The 26,514-nt window shown below is 41.9% G+C and overlaps 1 protein-coding gene across 3 annotated transcripts in view; it reads left to right on the top strand.

The window, feature by feature from the left end:
• The window catches only part of raly (RALY heterogeneous nuclear ribonucleoprotein), a 154,628-nt gene that overhangs the window by 53,729 nt on the left and 74,385 nt on the right, over positions 1–26,514 (top strand). For all 3 annotated transcript variants that reach the window (XM_029776428.1, XM_029776427.1, XM_029776426.1), the window contains one exon: positions 21,872–22,150. In XM_029776428.1, coding sequence (XP_029632288.1) covers positions 21,895–22,150 — 256 coding nt within the window. In that variant the 5' untranslated portion in view covers positions 21,872–21,894. The remainder of the gene's footprint in view (positions 1–21,871; positions 22,151–26,514) is intronic.

The following is a 26,514-nucleotide window of genomic DNA, read 5'->3' as shown; positions in this document are numbered from 1 at the left end:
CTTTCCACCTTCTCCACTGCGGTCCCGTCGATGTGGATAGGGGGAGCTCCCTCTGCTGTTCCCTGAAATCGGTATTCCTCTTGTCCAGATGGGATAGGGCAGTGTGCAGGGCGATGGCGATTGCATTGTCTGTGGATCTACTGGGACGGTAAGCAAATTGAAGTGGGTCTAGGGTGTCAGGTAAGGTAGAGGTGATATGATCCTTGACTAGTCTCTCAAAGCACTTCATGATGACAGAAGTGAGTGCTACGGGGCGATAGTCATTTAGTTCAGTTACCTTTGTTTTCTTGGGTACAGGAACAATGGTGGCCATCTTGAAGCATGTGGGGACAGCAGACTGGGATAGAGAGAGATTGAAAATGTCCGTTAACCTCTCTGGGCCAGTGGGACGCTTGCGTCCCACCTACTCAACAGCCAGTGTAATCCCGTGGCGCGATATTCAAATACCTTAGAAATGCTATTACTTCAATTTCTCAAACATATGACTATTTTACACCATTTTAAAGACAAGACTCTCATTAATCTAACCACACTGTCCGATTTCAAAAAGGCTTTACAACGAAAGCAAAACATTAGATTATGTCAGCAGAGTACCCAGACAGAAATAATCAGACACCCATTTTTCAAGCTAGCATATAATGTCACATAAACCCAAACCACAGCGAAATGCAGCACTAACCTTTGATGATCTTCATCAGATGACAATCCTAGGACATTATGTTATACAATACATGCATGTTTTGTTCAATCAAGTTCATATTTATATCAAAAACCATCTTTTTACATTAGCATGTGACTAGCATTCCCACCGAACACTTCTGGTGAATTTACTAAATTACTCACGATAAACGTTCACAAAAAACATAACAATTATTTTAAGAATTATCAATACAGAACTCCTTTATGCACTCGCTATGTCCGATTTTAAAATAGCTTTTCGGTGAAAGCACATTTTGCAATATTCTGAGTAGATAGCCCGGCCATCACAGGCTAGCTATTTTGACACCCACCAAGTGTGCTACTCACCAAACTCCGATTTACTATTAGAAAAGTTTGATTACCTTTGCTGTTCTTCGTCAGAATGCACTCCCAGGACTTCTACTTCAATAACAAATGTTGGTTTGGTTCCAAATAATCCATAGTTATATCCAAATAGCGGCGTTTTGTTTGTGCGTTCAAGACACTATCCGAAGGGTAAAGAAGGGTGACGCGCCCAATGCGTTTCGTGACAAATTTCAAAATATTCCATTACCGTACTTCGAAGCATGTCAAACGCTGTTTAAAATCAATTTTTATGTTATTTTTCTCGTAAAAAAGCGATAATATTCTGACCGGGAGTCGTTGTTTTCGTTCAAAGAGAGAGAAAGTAAACATGGTGTCGGCTCGTGCACGCGCCTCCAATCTCATTGTCCTCAGATCGACCACTTACCAAATGCGCTAATGTTTTTCAGCCAGGGCCTGCAAAGCCACCATTCATCGTTCTGGCGCCTTCTGAGAGCCTATGGGAGCGTTAGAAAATGTCACGTTATGCCAGAGATCCCCTGTTTTGGTTAGAGATGATCAAGAAGGCCATGAAATGGTCAGAGAGAGCGCTTCCTGTTTGGAATCTTCTCAGGTTTTGGCCTGCCAAATGAGTTCTGTTATACTCACAGACACCATTCAAACAGTTTTAGAAACTTTAGGGTGTTTTCTATCCAAATCAAACAATTATATGCATATTCTAGTTACTGGGCAGGAGTAGTAACCAGATTAAATCGGGTACTTTTTTTTCCGGCCGTGCAAATACTGCCCCCTATCCCCAACAGGTTAATACTCCAGCCAGCTGGTCTGCGCATGTTCTGAGGACCCGGCTAGGGATGCTGTCTGGGCCGGCAGCCTTGCGAGGATTAACACACTTACATGTCTTACATCGGCCACAGAGAAGGAGAGCCCACAGTCCTTGGTGCGGGCCATGTTGGTGGCACTGTGTTATCCTCAAAGTGGGCAAAGAAGGTGTTTAATTTGTCCGGAAGCAGGACATCGGTGTCCGCGACGTGACTGGTTTTCCCTTTGTAGTCCGTGATTGTCTGTAGATCCTGCCACATACATCTTGTGTCTGAGCCGTTGAATTGCGACTCCACTTTGTTTCTATACTGACGTTTTGCCTGTTTGATTGTCTTACGGAGGGAATAACTACACTGTTTGTATTCGGCCATATTCCCAGTCACATTGCCATGGTTAAATGCGGTCATTCCCACTTTCAGTTTTGCGCGAATGCTGCCATCTATCCACGGTTTCTGGTTAGGGTAGGTTTTAACAGTCACAGTGGGTACAACATCTCTTATACACTTCCTGATAAATTGTTGGCATCCCAGAAGTTGGAGCAGCAGTGGTCAAGTGTTTTAGCAGCGCAAGTACTGCAGTCAATGTGTTGATAGAATTTCTGTAGCGTTTTCCGCACATTTACTTTGTTAAAATCCCCAGCTACAATAAATGCAGCCTCAGGATATATGGTTTCCAGTTTGCATAAAGTCCAGTGAAGTTCTTTGAGGGCCGTTGTGGTATCGGCTTGAGGGGGATCATCTGTTCACCTACTCTGCGTCTCACAAAGACACGCCGGTTGGAACCAAAAATCGCAAATTTGGACTCATCAGAACAAAGGACACATTTCCACCGGTCTAATGACCATTGCTCGTGTTTCTTGGCTCAAGCAAGTCTCTTCTTCTTATTGATGTCCTTTATTAGTGGTTTCTTTGCAGCAATTCGACCATGAAGGCCTGATTCTCACAGTCTCCTCTGTACAGTTGATGTTGAGATGTGTCTGTTACTTGAACTCTGTGAAGCATTTATTTGTGCTGTCATTTATGAGGCTGGTAACTCTAATGAACTTATCATGTTTTTTTGACTGCACTTGAAGAAACTTTAAAAGTTCTTGTCTTAAAGTAATGACGGACTGTCATTTCTCTTTGCTTATTTGAGCAGATCTTGCCATAATATGGAATTGGGTCTTTTACCAAATAAGGCTATCTTCTGTATACCTACCTTGTCACAACACAACTGATTGCCTCAAACACATTAAATAATTACTTCACCTAAATCTAATTGAAGTCAGGAGTCAGCTAACCTGGAGTCCAATCAGTGAGATGAGATTGGAGATGTTGGTTAGAGATGCCTTGCCCTATAAAAAAACACTCACAAAATTTGAGTTTGCTGTTCACAAGAAGAATTGCCTGATGTGAACCATGCCTCGAAGAAAATACATCTCAGTAGACCTAAGATTAAGAATTGTTGACTTGCATAAAGCTGGAAAGGGTTACAAAAGTATCTCTAAAAGCCTTGATGTATATCAGTCCACGGTATGACAAATTGTCTATAAATGGAGAAAGTTCAGCACTGTTGCTACTCTACCTATGAGTGGCCGTCTTGCAAAGATGACTGCAAGAGCACAGCGCAAAATGCTCAATGAGGTTAAGAAGAATTCTAGAGTGTCAGCTTAAGACTTACAGAAATCTCTGGAACATGCTAACATCTCTGTTGATGAGTCTACGATACGTAAAACACTAAACAAGAATGGTGTTCACGGGAGGACACCACGGAAGAAGCCACTGCTGTCCAAAAAAAAAAACATAGCTGCACGTCTGAAGTTTGCAGAAGTGCACCTGGATGTTCCACAGCGCTACTGGCAAAATATTCTGTGGAAAGATGACACTATTGTTGAGGTTTTTGGAAGGAACACACAACACTATGTGTGGAGAAAAAAAGGCACAGCACACCAACATCAAAAACTCATCTTAACTGTCAAGTATGGTGGAGGGAGCATCATGGTTTGGGGCTGCTTTGCTGCCTCAGGGCCTGGACAGCTTGCTATCATCGACGGAAAAATGAATTCCCAAGTGTATCAAGACATTTTGCAGGAGAATGTTAGGCTATCTGTCCGCCAATTGAAGCTCAACAGAAGTTGGGTGATGCAACAGGACAACGACCCAAAACACAGAAGTAAATCAACAGAATGGCTTCAACAGAAGAAAATACCCCTTCTGGAGTGGCCCAGTCAGAGTCCTGACCTCAACCCGATTGAGATGCTGTGGCATGACCTCGAGCAGTTCACACCAGACATCCCAAGAATATTGCTGAACTGAAACAGTTTTGTAAAGAGGAAGGGTCCAAAATGCCTCCTGAGCGTTGCGCAGGTCTGATCCGCAACTACAGAAAACGTTTGGTTGAGGTTATTGCTGCCAAAGGAGGGTCAAACAGTTATTAAATCCAAGGGTTCACATACTTTTTCCACTCTGCACTGTGAATGTTTACACAGTGTGTTCAATAAAGACATGATAACGTATAATTGTTTGTGCGTTATTAGATTTAAGCAGACTGTGTTTGTCTATTGTTGTGACTTAGATGAAGATCAGATCAAATTTGATGACCAAGGTATTCCAGGTATTTCCAAAGGGTACATACTTTTTCTTGCCACTGTATGTGTTATTTCACAGTGTTGATGCCTTCACTATTATTCTACAATGTAGAAAATAGTAAAATAAAGAAAACCCTAGAATGAGTAGATGTGTCCACACTTTTGACTGGTACTATAAGTATTCACACCCCTTTTGCTATGACACTCCAATTTGTGGTCAGGTGCATCCAATTTCCTTTGAACATCCTTGAGCTGTCACATCACCTTGATTGGAGTCCAACTGTGGCCAATTCAATTGGTTGTACATGATTTAGAAAGAAACACACCTGTCTATAAGGTCCCACAGTCGACAGTGCATGTCAGAGCATAAACTATACCATGAAGTCTAAGGAACTGTCCGTAGATCTCCAAGATATAATTGTGATGAGGCATGTATCCGGGGGAAGGGTATTAAACAATTTCTAGAGTGTTAAACGTTTTTCAAGAGCACAGTGGTCTCCATCATTGGGAAATGGAAAAAATATGGAACTACCCAGCCACTTCATAGAGCTGGTCGTTCAACCAAACTGACCAAAATGAAGGACCTTGGTCAGGGAGGTGACCAAGAACCCGATGACCACTCTGACAGAACTACAGAGTTCCTTGGCTGAGATGGGAGAACCTGCCAGAAGGGCAACCGTCTCTACAGAACTTTACTAATCTTGGCTTCATGGGAGAGTGGCCAGATGGAAGCACATAAGAAAAAAGCACATGACAGCACACCTGGAGTTTGCAAAAAGGCACCTGAAAGACACATCATAAGGCAAAAGATTATTTGGTCTGATGAGACAAAAATGTAACTCTTTGGTCTTAATGCAAAGTACTATGTCTGGGGAAAACCAGGCACAGCTTATCACCCATCTAACACCATTCCTACTGTGAAGCAGGGCGGTGGCAGCATCATGCTATGAGATTGCTTTTCAGTGGCAGGGGCAGGGAGACTGTTAAGGATAGAGGGAACAATGAATGGAGCCGAATACATGAAAATCTTTGATGAGAACCTGCTTCAGAGTGCAAACGACCGGGATGAAGATTATACGTTTCAACAGGACAATGACCCCAAGCATCGAAGGAAAATGGCAAGAATCATACAAGGTAACAGGTGGGCCACAAACAGGCAAATAACGGCATTCTACAACAGTGTGCAGAACTGCGTCTCAGAACGCACAAGTCATCGGTCCTTGTCACCTATGGGCTATTGCAGCAGACGACCACACCGGGTCTTCACTCCTATCAGCTAAAAACAAGAAGCAGCGGCTCCAGTGGGCACGTGATCACCAAGACTGGACAATTGAGGATTGGAAAAACATTGTGGTCCGACAAATCCAGGTTCCTGTTGTGTCATGCTGATGGCAAAGAATTCATTATTTTCTGGAGGCTACAGGGGGTCTGACCTGGTACTAGTTGGGTGTACCTAATAAACTGGCCACTGTATTTCTATATGTTGTTGCGTAGCTGACTGTTTCAGAGCTAGGAAAGTAGCTGAGAATTTCAGATAGCTATAATTCAAATGTAGTCAAATAGTCAAATGTGTGATTCAATCTCTGACTGAAATGGTGATCAGAATATGAAACGCTGTTGACAAGGGTTTTCATCCTCACGATTTGATTTAATTTCCTTACAAATATATTTCCTGTGAGGTAAAAGGGGGATGTCAATGTGTGTCAATTAAAATTGAGAACACTAAATCACGGCCTGTATGCCATTTTCCGATGAATCACAGTAGCACAATCTGTATTATGTGCATATGTAAGCTATACTGGGGAACCAGGGGGTAGTAAACCCAATTATTGAAATGCTTAATAAATGATTTTAGTGTAACAAAGTTAAGAATGTGCTGTAAGTTCATGTTGAGGATGGAGCCATCCAATCGGTACCTAACTTAATGGTGTAAAATATATGCCTGAAACTATATCCCCTACATACTGCTCTTGACAAGAAGAAAAAAAACAGTACAGGAAGTTCTCTTCTACACTGTTCAACCAATCCAGTAAATGTGGAGGAGGGATTAAGATGGTGTCGCCTTTTTAACGTCTAACGTCCAAAAGCAGACTTCGTGTCACGGGCTCTCTTTCCATTTCCCCTAAAAACCAGAACATCTGGTTGTCGGAACTCAGTAGAAGCTCGGGTGGGTCAAACCGTTGGTACGTTGTCAAGGAGGGCGGTCACGTGTATTGTGAGGCAGAGGATCACTGGTTCCTCTGCCTCACAACACACGTGTATGGGACAGTAGAGTATGCTATGGGACAGTGGAGGAAGCTAATCTGTTAGCAGCACACTGACCCCTGTTGCATAAAAAAATACTACAGTTTACTATAGAATACTACAGTACTCACTATAGTATACTGTAGAATACTATACTACACACTGAAGTATCCCTCGGTCATGTGTAGACCCCAGTCCTAACCACCTGCAGGTTATGGAAATGTTTATATTTGTGTATTTTTCCAGTAGGTTTCCTCAAGGAGAAAGCCTCCACTTCTATGTCAAAGATAAGAAAATCACTAGAATAAGGTCCTCAAAAACACTACAATAAATACTACAGTATACTACCGTCTGCAAAAACACTACAGTGTATACTACGATCCACAAAAACAAACATTTGAATTACTATAGTGTACTGTATATAGTACAGTTATTTTACTACAGTAGTTATACTATAGTTAACTCTAAATAATACATTATACTAAAGTTAATACTACAGCGAAGTCTGCAAAAACAATACAGTAAATACTGTAGTATTTATACCATAGTATTTTTTCATATGGTTAGCTCAGCAAACATTTTACTAATTTACATAATATGTAGCTAACATCTCCCTGTTTTTCATCTATGTGTTGATCAGTTTGATGACAATGCACGACAAATATCAAATTACCAGTCAGAAATTAGAGGAAATGGGTGAACTGTTTAAGGGTTTATGCAATACACATTAAAGCAACTCCTATTTTTCTAACTGGTTTTTAATGACCGCAGTGGAATTTGATTTGAGGGCTGCAGTCTTTGTTAATGAGGGCAGAATTCTGCAGTACTTTGTCTTCTGCTTTCTGGGGCATATGAAAGCAGCGATGGAACTGTCTTTGCCTCCTGCAGCAGATTTTTTAAAGAATCTCAGTACTCTCCGGGTCACGAACTTCAAAGCGCCGAAAACGGGATCCCTCTTCATACTGTCAACAGCCAGTCAATGCAGAAGACTGCAGCAAATGTCATTCGTGTCACTGGATGATCCAAGAGTCGTGTAGGTGAGGGGAAGAAATTATCATAAATTACAATAGAGTAAAGATTAATTTAACAGTCCATTAGCACACCATTAGATTAATCCACACCGATTAAAATTATAAATGATAATTATGAAGATAGTTATTTCTACATTGCAGAGAATAAAGTTCATTATTATTCAAATGAACACTTGTAATACAATTTCATGTTAAAATTCTGTAATCAGCCTCACATGAATGAAAATGGTTGAAGATGCTATCTTCCTCATTGAACACTGTCTAGTTGTTTGTGAGCTCAATTTTATTTAGCAATTATCCTTTTTTTCTCTCACTGTAATTGTACCTCCTTAATGGGAAGTCTGATAATGCCTGGACCACACGCCAGTTCATATGGAGGACAGGAAGACACGTATTCAAACAGAGAGAAATAATGTCTATCTGTTTACGGTATCGATGCAAGGTGTTGGAAAAGCTTCTTGTGGTTCTGTTTCAGCTCAACCTGTAGTAAATGATGTATTATGGCCTATATACAGATGAAGTCGGAAGTTTACATACACTTAGGTTGGAGTCATTAAAACTTGCTTTTCAACCACTCCACAAATTTCTTGTTAACAAACTATATTTTTGTCAAGGCGGTTAGGACATCTCCTTTGGGCATGACACAAGTAATTTTTCCAACAATTGCTTACAGACAGATTATTTCATAATTATGTCATGGCTTTAGAAGCGTTTGATAGGCTAATTGACATAATTTGAGTCAATTGGATGTGTACCTGTGGATGTATTTCAAGGCCTACCTTCAAACTCAGTGCCTCTTTGCTTGGCATCATGTGAAAATCAAAAGAAATCAGCCAAGACCTCAGAAAAAAATTGTAGACCTCCACAAGTCTGATTCATCTTTGGGAACAATTTCCAAACGCCTGAAGGTACCACGTCCATCTGTACAAAAGATAGTACGCAAGTATAAACACCATGGGACCACGCAGCCGTCATACTGCTCTATATCCACAGATAAACGAGTCCTATATTGACTTCAACTGTATGTGGCAGGGTCTACAGACAATCACGGATTCCAAAGGGAAAACCAGCCACGTTGCAGATACCGACGACTTGCACCCGGACAAGCTAAACTCCCTCTTCACCCGCTTTGAGGATAACACAGTGCCAACGACACGGCCCACTCCCAAGGACTCATTCTCCGTGGACTCATTGTCCGTCATTCTCTCATTCTCCATGGCCGACGTGAGTAAGACATTTAAGTGCGTTAACCCTCGCAAGGCACCTACAGCACCTGGTGTCACAGGAAGGTCAAAAAGATCATCAAGGACATCAACCACCCGAGCCACAGCCTGTTCACCCCGCTATCATCCAGAAGGCGAAGTCAGTACAGGTGCATCAAAGCTGGGACCGAGACACTGAAAAACAGCTTCTACCTCAAGACCGTCATACTGTTAAAATAGCCATCACTAGCCGGCTTCCACCCGGTTATGCAACCCTGCACCTTAGAGGCTTCTACCCTATATACTTGGAATCACTGGCCACTTTAATAATGGAACACTAGTCACTGTAATAATGTTTACATACTGCTTTACTAATTTCATATGTATATACTGTATTTATTCTACTGAATTTTAGTCAATGCCACTCCAACATTGCTCAATTCCATTCTTTTTCTTTTAGATTTGTGTGTTGTTGTGAATTCTTAGATACTACTGCACTGTTGGAGCTAGGAACACAAGCATTTTGATAAACATCTACTAAATATGTGTATGTGACCAATACAATCTGAATTGATTTGAAATGGGGCCTCAGTGATATGTGAAATCCTGTTTCACACCACTTTCAGGATAACAAGGGATGATAAATAAGCTTGTTTTGTTCTCCTTTGGGGGTTGGTGTACCCAGGTACCGTGTTTTGGCAGGCTATACAGTAGGTGGCTGAAGTTTCAATGCAATTGGCAAAAGTAGAACACTTCACCATAAGGGGATGAAGGAAGAGATTATGTGGGGGAGATAGAGAGTGACGGGGAGGCATCAGTCATGGGTGCTTACAAAGCATGCAGCATCCTCAGTAGCTGCCAATCGCTAGCGCGTAGCCACTGCAACAGCAAATTAGCCTCCAGGGAGCTTCTCTCCTCAAATTTAAATTGACAGCAGGTGACACTTGCGAACATTAAAATAGCCCTGGCGGAAGCGTGGCCAGAGCTAGCCATCTCTTTATCAGCAAGGGAGGATAAATAAAAAATGTCATACCCCCTCCCGGCCTTTAAAATGATTCCACTCAGGTCCCCTGCCCAAAGAACATAGGGAAATGAACTGGCTAGCTGACCAGCTGTTCACAGATGCATTTGACTGTATTGAACGTCAACGCTAACTAATGTGCTATTCGTTCCTCTGCGTCTGATCTATCTACTTGGCTGGGATTTGCTGTTTGGTTGCAATATTTCTCAATGGCTTCTTCCTTGGTCATTAGTACACTCTTAGAAAAAAAGGTGCTATCGAGAACCTAAAAGGGTTTTTCGGCTGTCCACATAGGATAACCCTTTGCAGAACCCTTTTTGGTTACACATAGAATCCTTTTTGGTTCCATGTAGAACCCTTTCCACAGAGGGTTCTATATGGAACCCAAAAGGGTTCACCTATGGAGACAGGCAAAAAAACCTTTTTCTAAGAGTGTATGGTTTACAGGCCCTTTTCTCTGAGACCTTTTCTCTGGTGAGCATTAGCATTTCCGCTATTGATCTTCTCTGAGCCTGCTTACTCCACTCCAGTAACGTGGGAACAATGAGAGGGGAATGACGACGGAGGTGGTTATGACTGAGGGAATAGGGGAAGAGGGAGAAAGCCAAAGTGAATAGGAGTGGCTGATTCCACTCATTTCTCTTCTCCCTTTTCCCCACATGGGTTTGATGTTTATGAAGAAGGCTGGATTGTTGAATGGAGAGGCCTAATGAAGAAAGTATTGATTTCCTATAAAGGGGATTTAATCAAACCGGCACTGACACATCCACAGGGACAGGGCCGGGCAATGGCACCAAATTACACTTCATATACCATCTATTTTTCAGCCGCGTGGATAAATGGAGCTGCCCTGCAGATAGATTAGAGCCTCTGTTGCTCGTTCATCACCAGGAAACAATAGGAGGAGAGCAAAATGATTGAGGCGGCTGGGAGAACTGGGTGATAATGAATGGGAAGGCGGCATCACAAGGCTGGGTGCTCGGCCCCTCGCACATCCATCGGCTGAGGGCTCTTAAATATCTCTCTCAGTGAATCAGAGTTCTTCTCTGTGATGTTTCAGCTTGATAGGTACAAGACAAAGACCCTATGTAGTTAAGCGGAGGACATTTTACAGTATCTGCAGCTCATTGTCAAGTATGAGGATGCATTAAAGAGTTTGAAATTCACTTTGTCATTTCTTAAACACAGACTAAGGGTAATCCATACCCTGAATTTTATGCTCTTTTTAATTAGCCTTTTTAATTCCTCTCAGGAATTAATTACCATTGAAATGGTACTAATGCTTTATGACAGAGTGTTCTAGATCAGGGGTTCCCAAATGTTTTCACTCGGGGCCCCCCTTGGCACGCGCCAAGTCTATTTCTACGGGCACAAGCACTGTTCATGACACAAACTGTTCACACCCCTCTTGTTGGAATAGAGAATTTTTCAGGTTTCAATCTTATTTCCTGCAATTCTACACACTTTGTCATGTGGTAGAAATAAAAATATGTTGTTTTAAAGGTACTTTTCTTCCAATTCTATACATTTTGTCATGTCTAATGTGTATTCATGTGATATTTGAGTGACAAAAAAAATTCAACAATATATATGGTCTAAAAATCCTAAATAAAAAAACTGTTGACATGAGCTAGTTGATCTAGACATTTCTGACAAGTTATAAATAGCTCTCTAAGGTGTGACTAACGTGACAAGAGGAACTGATGATACACTACCCAATTTCTAAATTGCACCTTGTGCATTCGACTATTACAACTTTCAAGAGTAAGTTTAAAACCATTTAAAGTCCTGCCGACAACTCGCGCACCACAGTTTGGGAGCCACTATTCTAGATACAGTACTGGCTTTGGGATAAATCTGTGCCTACCTTAAGGTTCCGTTGGAATATAGGATATGGTACAGCCATAGACAAGACAATCATATATTCTGTATGCTTATATACAAAATCAAATCAATCAAATTAAATTGTATTTGTCAAATGTACTGAATACATCTGGTTTAGACTTTACCTTGAAATACTTGCTTATGAGACCTTCCCAACGATGCAGAGTTAAAACATTTCCAATAAATCGTAACACAAGGAATAAAATACACAAGAATGGAGCTATATACAGGGAGTACCAGTACCACATCAATCTGCAGAGGTACAAGGTATTTGAGGTAGATATGTACCTGAAGGCAGGTTAAAGTCACTAGGCATCAGGATAGTTAATAAGAGTAAAATTAAGAACAGTGTAGCAGCAGCTAATTGTGTGTGTGTATATGTAGTATATGTGAATGTCTGTGGGAGTGTCAACGTAGTGTGTGTGTATATACAGTATTGGCTAGGAAATATGAGTAGGGTCAAAAGCAAAACAAATCAAACCACATTTTATTGGTCACACAAATTTAGCAGATGTTATTGCGGATGGAGCTCCAAAAGTGCAGCAGTATCTAACAATACACACAACTCTAAAAGTAAATTAATGGAATTAAAACATATATAAATATTAGGATGAGCAATGTCGGAATGGCATTGACTAAAATACATTATATACATATGAAATGAGTAAAGCAGTATGTAAACATTATTAAAGTGACCAGTGAATCCATGTCTATGTACATAGGGTAGCCGCCTCTAAGGTGCAGGGTTGAGTAACCGGGTGGTAGCCATCTAGTGATTTAACAGGCTGATGGGCTGAGATATAAGCTGTTTTCAGTCTCTCGGTCGTAGCTTTGATGTACTTGTACTGACTTCGCCTTCTGGATAATAGCGTGGTGAACAGGCTGTGGCTCGGCTTGTTGATGTCCTTGATGATCTTTTTGGCCTTCCTGTGACATCGGGTGCTGTAGGTGTCCTGGTAGAACCCTTCTGGAGAGCCATGCGGTTGCGGGCTGTGCAGTTGCCGTACCAGTCGGTGATACAGCCCGACAGGATGCTCTAAATTGTGCATCTGTAAACATTTGTGATGGTTTTAGGGGCCAAGACAAATTTCTTCAGGCTCCTGAGGTTGAAGAGGCGCTATTGCGCCTTCTTCACCACACTGTATGTGTGGATGGACCATTTCAGATCGTCAGTGATGTTCACGCCAAGGAACTTGAAGCTTTCCACCTTCTCCACTGCGGTTCCGTCGATGTGGATAGGGGCATGCTCACTCTGCTGTTTCCTGAAGTCCACGATCAGCTCCTTTATTTGTTGATGTTCAGTGAGAGGTTATTTTCCTGGCACCACACTCCCAGGGACCTCACCTCTTCCCTGTAGACTGTTGGTAATCAGGCCTACTACTGTTGTGTCGTCTGCAAACTTGATGATTGAGTTGGAGGCGTGCGTGGCCATTACAGTCATGGGTGAACAGGGAGTACAGGAGGAGGCTGAGCACGCACCCTTGTGTGGCCCCTGTGTTGAGGATCAGCGAAAAGGAGGTGTTGTTTCCTATCTTCACCACCTGGGGCCAGCCCGTCAGGATGTCCAGGATCCAGTTGCACAGGGCAGGGTTCAGACCCAGGGCCCCAAGCTTAATGATGAGCATGGAGGGTACAATGGTGTTGAATACTGAGCTATACTCAGTCAATGAAGAGCATTCTTACATAGGTATTCCTCTTGTCCAGATGGGTTAGGGCAGTGTGCAGTGCGATGGCAATTACACCATCTGTGGATCTATTGGGTCGGTAAGCAAATTGATGTGGGTCAAGGGCCAGGAGCCTTGCGAGGGCTAACACGCTTAAATGTCTGACTCACGGTCGGCCATAGAGAAGGAGAACCCATAGTCCTTGGTAGCGGGCCGCGTCGGTGGCAGTGTGTTATCCTCAAAGCAGGCAAAGAAGGTGTTTAGCTTGTCCGGAAGCAAGACGTCGGTGTTCGCGACGTGGCTGGTTTTCCCTTTGTAGTCCGTGATTGTCTGTAGACCCTGCCAGATACATCTCATTTCTGAGCCATTGAATTGCAACTCCACATTCTCTGTACTGTTTGCCTGTTTGATTGCCTGGCATTTTGTGCGAATGCTGCCATCTATCCACGGTTTCTGGTTTGAGTAGGTTTAATAGTCACAGTGGGTACAACATCTCCTGTACAACTCAGTCACCATATTCGTGAATTTGTCGATATTATTCTCAGAGGCTACCCAGAACATATCCTGGGTAACAAACCCTTGTTGGTGATTGCTTGAATTGATAAGTATTGACCCATTTCACAAGGTGACCTCTTAACACACCTACAGTGAGCTCCAAAAGTTTTAGGACAGTGACACATTTTTTGTTGTTTTGGCTCTGTACTCCAGCTGTCACGTCCTGACCATGGTAAGCTGTTATTTTCTATGGTAGAGTGGTCAGGGCGTGACAGGGGGTTTTTCTATGTTGTGTATTTCTATGTTTAGGTTCTAGTTTTCTATTTCTAAGTTGATGTTTTTTGGGATGATCTCCAATTAGAGGCAGCTGCTCCTCGTTGTCTCTAATTGGAGATCATACTCAAGTAGTTTTTTTTCCCACCTGAGTTTGTGGGATCATGTTTTTGCATAGCTTAGTAGCCTGCAGAACGTGATGTTCGTTTTGCCGTTGTTTGTATGGTTTGGATAGTGTTCTAAGTTAAAATAAAGTATTCATCATGAGCACTCGACACGCTGCACCTTGGTCTACTTTCTACGACGAGCGTCACACCAGCACTTTGGAATAATGATGAGTGAGAAAGTTAGACGCTCAAGGTTAGCATTTTGGGGGGATATGATATTTATGCCTCTAACTTTCTCACTCATTAAAATTCATGATTCATTCAGGATTATCATAATCATGGTAACATCCACTTTAATGTAGAAGTGTTTAGAAACATATTCTATCCTTATTTAGAGTAAAAGTGACTCCAAAATGACACAATACATTATTTACCATTCATTTCTATTGGGCACAAAATTATCTGAAACACAACCAAAACAAACACCAAATGCCTCCAACAAATTTGTAGAATCACAAGCTTGATGTAGTCATTGCGTGCTGTGAATATGGTATCAAATACTTAACTTTTTACTACTTTAATACACATACTGTACAAGTGAATTTGTCCCCCTTCCTTTGGTCACCTAAATGTGCTGTAATTTCTAAACGGTTCACCCAATATGGATGAAAATACCCTAAAATGTAATGTTCTGGTGTACGGTGCAAAATCAACAACAAACATGTCACTGTCCCAATACTTTTGGAGCTCACTGTATGTTCATTTGAAAATGTAATTTGAAAATAGATGCCTCTTATAACATGAAGGGTGAAATGACCTGCGCTAACACGTCTTGCTGGCTATTCCTGTGTGGAGTGGGTTGAACCACAGGTAGAGACCCTGGCCTATCTAAAGTGCATGCCTGCAATGCCCCTGCAGATGTTGAGTGGGTTACCGGGGTTTTTGTGGGTTGCACTAGCAGGCCTCCTCTAGCACACAGGTCTGTGTGTGGCCGCTACTCCTACTGCCCACCTCACACCACCACACACACCACCCCAACTGCCTGACACACACCACACACACCACCCCGACTGCCTGACACACACCTCCCCTACTGCCTGACACAAACCACACTACCTACCCTACTGCCTGACACAAACCACACTACCACCCCTACTGCCTGACGCACACCACACTACCACCCCTACTGCCTGACACAGAGCACACACACCACCCCTTCTTCCTGTGCTAGTAAAGGCCACACACCATTAAAGCTGGATGAACACAGATAAGCAGAAGAGAGAGAAACAGGAAAATGGCTGCAGGGACCAACTTGCTGCGAATATCAGAGATTGTGATGGAAATTAATTCTGCCAGCAAGGGAGGGCAGGCGAGGAAAGTGAAGGAAATCAGTGGCAGCGGTTTTTCAGCTGTTGTAGGGGGAGGAAATGCAGTGAGGCAGCATGGCCCCTGGGCTAGCTGAAGGGCCCTTCATACTTGCACTCAATTATGCATCAGTCTGGTGATCCATTGAACATGGTCGCAGCTATGCTAATGGTTTATCAAGTTGCCCAGCTGCAGCCCCCGGCCACGGCACTGTGTCTGCGGAAAGGTCCCTCTTCCCAGGCAACATTAGAAATGTATTGGTGGTTGGGAAACGTGCATCTAATTAATGTTTTTGGAGCACGGTGCAAACTTGTGCAGAAAGTTCGCCCAGTGCTGGTGTGAGTGTTGTGTGTTGGAAAAGCTGGGATTTGGAATGGAATGCCTGTTGATTTATATGTGGATAATGGCAGACATAATTTGAACAGAATGTGTAGGAAAACAAAGATGAAACGAGAATAAAAAAAGCATTTTTAGATCTCCTACTGGAATTTACTTGAGTGTTTTGAAAAGAACAGCAAACAATACTAGATTAATCCCCATGTCAGCGACATTGCAAACATTGCTGATTTGTTTTCTAGACAAAATAAAATATTCAGTGCTACAACTGTCCAAGGACAAGTGTCCAAGGACAGTCAAAAGATTAATGTTGTATTTCTCAACAGTGTGTAATGTTGTTTATCTCCCTTGGTATGACCTTTTACACAGTCAACGCCACTGTTCAATAGACATGAAAACATATTAAAAGTACAGGGGTGCTGGGCTGGGCCATAGTGTAAATGGCTGCAGGTATTAGCAATATATTTCCTGCTGGCCTGACAACGGTGGCAATGGCTGTCAGCACTTCCTATTGGCAGAAGAGAGACCCAATAACTCAAAGGAAGAAAACAATCAATACACCCTCACCTCTGTTGTTCTGCTGGCGGTTTCACAACAGAATATGATGGACTGTGACCTTCATGCCTGTGCCGCTGCTGCTAGAGCTTGCTAATTATTGTGCAAATGATAGCGGAGAGGCCGGTAATAAGCAAGACATCACATTCTGACAGGGAATTAGGATCTACCAGCCCCACCACCTTAGCTCTATTGCGGAAGAGAGAAAAAAAAGAGTGTGCTATTACACATTTATTAAGCCCTTCGCTGTTATCTCGGGAAGGACATGTACCTTCTGGGGTGACTTATATCTGTTTTCCTCAGGTGCCAAGACACACTTTGGGATATATGGTGCTTTGCACTAACCTGCTTTAATGTCATCTAAGGGTATGAACAATGATTTATATATACACTAGATGCCATACAGGGGGGCTGTTTTGAAGCCACCGCGCCTCCATATTGGTACTCCCCCACCGTTGTAAAAAATATATTTTGGAAGCTTTATAAATGCATTTATTAATGTCTACATTTGTTTTTGCCATGTTTATTCTATTGCAGATAACTTAATGCATACTTTTAAATTATGTCATGTGAGCTAAAAATACAAATAAAACATGAAAAAATATATAAAAACATTTTTACGTAAAGTATATATATATTTTTTTTAAGTATTTAAGAAATACTTAAATACAATTTTAATTGAAATACTGTAGAATTCCATTCATTTTTATGGAGGACTGCTCCTTAAGGGGAGTGCCAATATGGCCGACTGGTGGCTTCAAAGCCTCTCATTGGAAAATACATAGCAGCCGCAATCCAGGGTATATATACATCACTGGGTACGACTTTGAAAGGAATATGAGCCTCAGATCTTGTTCCCACATTGCTTCTAAGAGCAAATAGTATGCATATACAGTGCATTCGGAAAGTATTCAGACCCCTTGACCTTTTCCACATTTTGTTATGTTACAGCCTTATTCTAAAATGGATTAAAAAAATACAAATCCTCTGCAGTCTACACACAATACCCCATAATGACAAAGCAAAAACAGGTTTTATTACATTTTTCAAATGTATAAAAAAAACTAAAAAAGATAGCTTATTTACATAAGTATTCAGACCCTTTGCTATGAGACTCGAAATTGACCTCAGGTGCACCCTGTTTCTATTGATCATCCTTGACATGTTTCTACAAATTGATTGGAGTCCACCTGTAGTAAATTCAATTGATTGGACATGATTTTGAAAGGCACAAACCTGTCTACAGTATATAAACTGAGCAATCGGGGGAGAAGGGCATTGGTCAGGGAGGTGACCAAGAACCCGATGGTCACTCTGACAGAACTCTAGAGTTCTTCTGTGGAGATGGGAGAACCTTCCAGAAGGACAACCAAAGCTGGTTAAACAGCATTTACTTGTGTTTACCCTCCACTAGGCCTACACCACTGCCGGTAGCCTACCCTCTCAGCCGAGGCATTTTACACACATGAACACATGCAGAAAAGGTAGCCTACATTCAATATAATACATGAGTTGAATCAAAACATGTTTTACACATTGGTTCATGAGTTGTCTATAATTCATGAGTTAATGCTTGGAGTCTTCACAGATCGAGTGACATAAAACAATACCTTTCCTTCATTACATGAATGACATTTATGACAGTGTTATTTGTCATTATTAAGCGTTTAGCAATTTAATTACAACATTGAACTAAACCCATTACGAATCATGGATCTTGGAGATCTTGGAAAATGCACTGTAACTACGCCTACGTAATATTTCATTACGTTTCGCCATGAAAACAGTTTTTATGGGCACAGAAATCCAAAATAATGTAAACCTATGTCATTGCAAAATTGAATGCTTCTAACTGAGCGTTAACCTCTTCTAGCTGAAAGAGTCACCTACAGTGCATTCGGACCACTTGACTTTTTCCACATTTTGTTACCTTACAGCCTTATTCTAAAATGAATTACATCGTTTTTTTTCACCCCTTATCATTCGACACACAATACCCCATAATGACAAAGAAAAAACAGGTTTGTAGAAATTTTTGTAAATGTATAAAAAATCCTAATCTGAAATATCACATTTACATAAGTATCCAGACCCTTTACTCAGTACTTTGTTGAAGCACCTTTGGCAGCGATTGTTCTCTGCAAATCCTTTCAAGCTCTGTTAGGTTGGATGGGGATCGTCGCTGCACAGCTATTTTCAGTTCTCTCCAGAGATGTTCAATCTGGCTGGTCCACTTAAGGACATTCAGAGACTTGTCCCAAAGCCACTCCTGAGTTGTCTTGGCTGTGTGCTTATGGCCGTTGTCCTGTTGGAAGGTAAACCTACCATAAAGGCCTGCTTGGTGGAGTGCTGCAGAGATGGCTGTCCTTCTGGAAAGTTCTCCCATCTCCACAGAGGAACTCTGGAGCTCTCTAAGAGTGACCATCGGGTCCTTGGTCACCTCCCTGACCAAGGATCTTCTCCCCCGATTGCTCAGTTTGGCCGGGCGGCCAGCTCTAGGAAGAGTCGTAGTGTTTCCAAACTTCTTCCATTTAAGAATGATGGAGGCCACTGTGTCCTTGGGGACCTTCAGTGCTGCAGACATGTTTTGGTGCCCTTCCCCAGATCTGTGCCTCAACACAATCCTGTCTCGGAGCTCTACGGATAATTCCTTCAATCTCATGGCTTGGTTTTTCTCTGACATGCACTGTTAACTGTGGGACCTTATATAGACAGGTGTGTGCCTTTAGAAATCATGTCCAATCAAATGAATTTACCACAGGCGGACTCCAATCAAGTTGTAGAAACATCAAGGATAATCAATGGAAACAGGATGCACCTGAGCTCAATTTTGAGTCTCATAGCAAAGAGTCTGAATACTTATGTAAATAAGGTATTTCTAATAACCTGTTTTTACTTTGTCATTATGGAGTATTGTGTGTAGAATGATACTTATTTAATCCATTTTAGAACAAGGCTATAACGTAACAACATTTGGAAAAAGGAAAGGGGTCTGAATAGTTTCCTGAATGCACCGTACTGTCATTAAAGTATAGCCTACTTGTTGGATGGATTGGATGCACAGTGGTGTCTAGCTGTAGGCTAGTTGTCTCGTGATATTGTTGACCATCATCACCTGATCCAGGAAAGAAAACAAATATTGCTAGAAAATAATAAAGCTAAATAAACGGTCTACTACTTCTGGCCACGGATTGCACGGAAAACACCAGTAGCCTACTCGCGTGCACCAACAACAACAGAAAATCTATGAGCACTCCAAACAGCTGACTGACAAAAGCAAACAATGATAAATGAACAGATAAATCTAATGTATTGGAATTAGGGCAATTTTTTTTATCATGGGAGCATGTAAAACAAATGGCGAAAATAAGGAAGTACAAAGGAAAATCTATGCTTGAAGGAGCTCAGTTGAAGCCGAAATTCAGCACTACTTAGTGGACAGCGCCGCCACATAGAAAAAAATGGTTTAAACCATGATGGAGAGGTGGGGGTGTTAGTTTCATTTGGAGCTTTTATTTTCATATTTACCACGGTAAACATATTTACCACTACATTTAAAATAAATAGGAGAATGGTTAAATTAGCATTATTTAGAGACCCCCCCAAAGTTTGACTTTTGTTGTATTTAGGGGAGGTAATGTCTCATTCAGGGTTCTGAGTCCCCCCTGGCTCCCCCATAATTCACACCTTACCTAAATTAACAGTAAAACTGACAGTACTGGGTGACTCTTGGAACTTCGTTTTCAAATAACTGTGTCTGCAAACCCACTGTGCACAGATGTCAATTTAACGTCTATTACACGTTTGTTCAACATAATTTCATTGAAATGACATGGAAACAACGTTGATTCAAACAGTGTGTGGCCAATTTTATTTTTTACATTTTTTATTTCACCTTTATTTAACCAGGTAGGCTAGTTGAGAACAAGTTCTCATTTACAACTGCGACCTGGCCAAGATAAAACAAAGCAGTGTGACACAAACAACAACCCAGAGTTACACATGGAATAAACAGACATACAGTCAATAACACAATATAGAAAAAAGTCTATATACAGTGTGTGCAAATGAGGTAAGATAAGGAAGGTAAGGCAATAAATAGGCCATAGTGGTGAAATAATTACAATTTAGCAATTAAACACTGGAGTGATAGATGTGTAGAAGATGAATGTGCAAGTAGAGATACTTGGGTGCAAAGAAGCAAAAAAAAATAACAGTATGGGGATGAGGTAGTTGGATGGGCTATTTACAGATGGGCTATGTACAGGTGCAGTGATCTGTGAGCTGCTCTGACAGCTGGAGCTTAAAGTTAGTGAGGGAGATATGGGTCTCCAGCTTCAATGATTTTTGCAATTCGTTCCAGTCATTGGCAGCAGAGAACTGGAAGGAAAGGCGGCCAAAAGAGGAATTGGCTTTGAGGGTGACCAGTGAAATATACCTGCTAGAGAGCGTGCTACGGGTGGGTGCTGCTATGGTGACCAGTGAGCTGAGATAAGGTGGAGCTTTACCTAGCAAAGACTTATAGATGACCTGGAGCCAGTGGGTTTGGTGACGAATATGAAGCGAGGGCCAGCCAACGAGAGCATACAGGTCGCAGTGGTGGGTAGTATATGGAGCTTTGGTGACAAAACGGATGGCACTGTGATAGACTGCATCCAATTTGCGAGTAGAGTGTTGGAGGCTATATTGTAAATAACATCGCCGAAGTAAAGGATCGGCAGGATAGTCAGTTTTACGAAAGTATGTTTGGCAGCATGAGTGAAGGATGCGTTGTTGCGAAATAGGAAGCCGATTCCAGATTTAATTTTGGATTGAAGATGCTTAATGTGAGTCTGCAAGGAGAGTTTACAGTCTAACCAGACACCTAGGTATTTGTTGTAGTTGTCCACATATTCTAAGTCAGAACCATCCAGAGTAGTGATGCTGGGCGGGCGGTGGGGGCAGGTGCGGGCAGCGATCGGTTGAAGAGCATGCATTTAGTTGCAATGGGAAGTGACAGAAGTCTGCAAAGTGATGGCAACATGATGTTATTATGTTTTCTTTTGTCCATCATTATCGATTGTTGAAAGGAATTCTGCATATCTTGTCTAGTGTTTCTCTATTAACTCATAGCACCTCATTAAACCAACACAGTTTTGTCCTAGCAGCAAGTAGAATATCTACCACAGCAACACATCCACCAGGGGACTTACAGTATAATTCATTGACTTCCAAAACAAAACAAAAAAAGTTGAAGAGCAACTTACCACCAAAGAAAAGGAATTTACAATTTTTGTTTATCATCCTTTTCCCCCCTCATCGCAGATATTTTGAGGTTCCTAACCAAGATGTCTCTGAAGGTTCAGACCAGCAACGTCACAAACAAGAACGACCCCAAGTCCATCAACTCACGCGTGTTCATCGGTAACCTCAACACAGCGGTGGTGAAGAAGATGGATGTGGAGACCATCTTCTCGAAATATGGCCGCATGCTGGGCTGCTCTGTGCACAAGGGCTACGCCTTTGTCCAGTACGCCAGCGAGAGGCATGCCAGTGGGGCTGTTATTGGGGAAAACGGACGAATGCTGGCGGGACAGACTTTGGGTGAGTCCTGTTTGGGTTCTTCTCTCATTCGTCTGAAAAGTGAATACTACCCAGCTAGAACATAACGTTCTAAGAACCATATGTTTCTTAGAGTTTGGTGAGAGTGTGGTTGACCTATGGTTATGTTTGCATACAACCTTCCCACAACTTTCTGGGAATGGTGCAGGATAGTTGCTTGGCTTAGGAACATTCTCAGCCAGTGCTTCATTTGTAAATCGGGAGGTGCCGGAACAGAAAGTGAGCGCGAGAGGGGGGGGTGACCTGGGGAGCTCTGAGGTACTGGAACGCATGAAGAAAAAAATCACCTTTATAAAAAATCATTGCATGCATATCATCTCATTTGCGTAGTAGCATAGAGCAGTAGAGTAGAGGCACTTACAGAACTTGCACACACGGTGAATATTATTTTGTGGCCTAGGATCTGGGAAAATGTGGGCCTTTTATAAAGGCATTTCATGCAATTCTACCTAATTTAAAATTTGCCATAAAACATTTTTATGCCGCATTCGAAACAACTGGGAATTCGGAACTGGGAAATCTCCAACTTCAGTGCGTTCAAGACAACTGGGAACTCGGAAAAAACTAGCTCCACCTGGGAAAATTTGTTTTGAACGGTCAGTCAACTCGGAATTCCAAGTTGGGAACTCGGGCCTCTTTCCAGAGCTCCAGCTTTCCGACCTGAAGTTAACTGACGTCATGAATCGACCTAGTTTTTTCCGAGTTCCCAGTTATCTTGAAAGCACCTTAATACCGCACAAATGATCAAAATGAACCTTGTCTTGAATCCATCAATAGCCTAGGTGTGTGGAGACATGTAGGCTACAATATGAGGAGGAAATTATAGTCATAAAAATACTTTCCAGTTTCACTGACTCACCCAATGATGTGTAGCTCACTTGCTGGTGATGGCCCATGCACTCGTTCTGAAAGCCTCTCTCTTTCTTGTTTTACTTTGTAAAACAATATTTAGAAGTTGCTGAAATATTTCAGTAGCCTACAGCAGACAGATTGGGGTCTTCTCTTTTCAGAAGGAGCCATTTGCTTTCCAACCTGTGTTTTTCCACGATTGTATTTGAAATATTGCGAAAGGTCTGTTTTGTCTGCATGCTGTTTGTTCACTGACAGATTTTACCTGTGTTCCCGACTGTAGTCTATGCCTTGTTATTGGGCTACACTCCACAGCTAGGCTATTTTTTAAAGAAGCTATTGATCGTCTGTGATTAAATTATAGGCTTTGTCATGGTGTAGTAGGCTATTCGAAATTATTTCATTTATTTTTTAACAGTAGGTCTAACTTTGGCAAATTTATTTCAATAAATCAGGGGTGCGGAAGCTCCACCATAACCAATCGAGCGGCTATGATTTCTATAAGGAAATAAATAATGAAGTGCAACGTTTGAGCGATGAAAGTTGCGGACTCATGTCAATCAGAGAGAGAGATCATAGAAAGTGAATCTCATTCTAGTTCTGTGAGTGATACAGACTCGCTTCTCACACAGCCACGGCCACGCATTGGTCTCAAACATAGGTTACAATGTTGCGCAAACCATAAGCCCGGGTCGACCCTACCCAAATCAACTCTTAGAATATCAGGCCCAGGCTGAAAATCAACTTTTTCACATTTTGTTTTTTTCTTGGGGTCAGAAGAACTAACGAAAATGCAACTCAGAGGAACTTTGATTGCTTTTATTATAATTTTACTTTGCAAAAGTAATCAGGCCAAATATGTTCCAGAATGAAACAGTCCAAAACGGACAGGTCCCAGATCCTGTTCCAGCAGGATCCAGCTCAATTTAAGCACTGTTCTCAGCACATGGTAACTCTTAATAGAGAGCTTGGAATTTCATTACTTCAAAAGAAAGTTTCCTAAAGGTTAAAACATGGTTAAATTTAATGTCCATTTTAGTATGTACCCCATGTATAATCCAGCAGCATTGGCTACAGGTCGGCCCTGTTTATTTTTGTCTTGCATCAACTACCTCTGGGAATGAGAGAGCAGAGTGAGCTTCTGGGCCCCGGCTAAGAGCAGTGGGTATATAAACCACTCCCTGTAGTCCTTATCAGGCCTTTGAAGAGTGGTGCTTGTTATCAGGGTATTGATCTCAATGGAACATGGAGATTAACCTCCTGACTGTGTGGTGAGGAATACCAGCGCAGACTGCACTGCACTGGTAATCATTTAACACCCTGCTACTGGTTGTCTGGTAAAGCTTCATCCCCCATTACACAGAGCACCAGCTGGACAGTTTCACGGAACTAAATGTAAGTGGAGGAAAAGACCAGAAAAGTCACATTGGGCAGTATTTTGATTTGTCATGAATATTTATACATTTATTTATATACATTTTTTTCCTCCCAATGACTGATTTACGGAAAAGAGATGTGTGCACTTGACTCCGAATTGGGCCTGAAGAGATTGTTATCAAATAGATATCAGATTACATATCACTCTTCTTAGCTACACATCATCTCTCATGGTGCACTACTTTTGACCAGAGTCCAATGGGCATAATCCTATATAGGGAATAGGGTGCCATTTGGGAAGCAGTCATACTGTTGCTAGCCACTGCAGTAAATTGCTTGACTAGTCCACTTATACAGGCTACACAGCTTTACACATATCACCTCTGTATCACATAACGCTCAGGATAGCGCTTATTAACTAGCAGCTGGAAACCTCGGTTTTCATTTCAACTTAGTGCTCAAAAATGATATCTAGGTTAATCAGCTGTGGCATGGGCCGCTGTAACCACCGGTAATGTACCCCGGCAACAGGGCCTTTGCTGCCCTTCATGCAGATAGATGAGGGGCAGGCCGGGGCCAGGTGTTGACGCTGCAGGTGCCCATACCCAGCTACCATATAACGTTCTGAGAACCATATGTTTCTTAGAACTTGGTGAGAGCGTTGTTGTCCTATGGTTATTTTGAATACAACTTTCTGGGAATGATGCAGGATAGTTCTCAGCTCATTTAATGACAAAAAAACTTTACTATACTTTAACAAAACATTTCCTAAAAGTTCAAACATGGTTACATTTAATTTAAATGTTGGTAATGTTCTAGGAACATTCTCCAACTGGTTTGACATTGAGAATGTACTTCAGCATAACGTTTCCTACAGGTTTCCTCATGGTTCTATTTAAAGTCATGTTCTCAAATTGTTATGAGAACTTTAAGAAAACTTTCCATAAAAAAACATTAGTAGGTTCAGAGAATGTTATTTAAAAACACATTAGTTAACAAAACGTCCCATAAAAAACAAAAATGTACGTTCCCACAACTTCCAAGGAATGAAATGTGCTAGCTGGGTAGGCTCACAGGGGGAATCAGAGAGGGCTTAAAGTGGTCATTGACTCGTGCCAACTCTGCTTTCAAAGACCCTGGTCCCGGCAGACCGAAATACTCGGACATGCCAACACACACATGCACAGACACATAAACAAAGACTTTCAAAGATACACACAACCTGATGCACACACACACAAACAAACACGCACCTACTCATATACACACACACACACACACACACACACACACACACCTACTAAAAAACACACGCACACACAATCTGCAACATATAGACTGTAGGCTCACATCTACTCTCTCTCGCAAACAGACACTCACACTCAAACACACAGCTCGTTCACGTCACAGTCAAGTTAACAGGCTTTCAGTGTGGAGTGAGGCCCCAGCGTACACCTCACAGCCTCATCCTTAATCCCCACACGGTGGGTGTGCCCAGAGAGCACAATCAGGATTGTGTCCACAGGAGCCAGAGAGAGTGACAGCCAGGGATCAGGCCATTGATGCTAGCTTTAGCTGCATTCCAGTGGAGGGAGAGGCAGAGAGAGGCGTAGCATGGCTAAACACCTCCCTCTGGTGGAGATGGTAGGGCTGCAAAAACATTAAGGTTGTCAGGCATTTATGTTGCCCTTTTATGGCTAGACAGATCTAGAATCAGCTTCCCCTCCCCATCCCAATCTTAATCATTAGTAGAGAAAATGCTAAACTGACCCAAGATCATCATCTAGCCTTCTGTCGCGTTCAATCACACATTTTTGTGATCGTTGTTGAGTGGTCCCTGCATACCATAGCGAATATGTGATTAGAACAGTAGCAACAGGGTGTCTACATATGATGCGTCTAAATAGCATTGTTGTCTGAAAAGCATCGACTAAACAATGTTTTGTACTGATGGAAAATAAAGGACTTCACAACTTTATTCCTCAATTTCACCTTTTATTGTAAATGATAAACTTCATCATCCAAGCATTACATGGAACACATTCACAGCCAAACTCATTCCATAAACCAGTTTAAATTACAGGTTGCGCTGACAGAAAACAAAACATAAGTTAGACTTG

This window comes from Salmo trutta, chromosome 14 (genome assembly GCF_901001165.1).
Source record: "Salmo trutta chromosome 14, fSalTru1.1, whole genome shotgun sequence".
Classification (NCBI taxonomy): domain Eukaryota; kingdom Metazoa; phylum Chordata; class Actinopteri; order Salmoniformes; family Salmonidae; genus Salmo; species Salmo trutta.
Note: the sequence above shows the minus strand (reverse complement) of the source record. Positions and strands in the feature narration are given on the sequence as shown.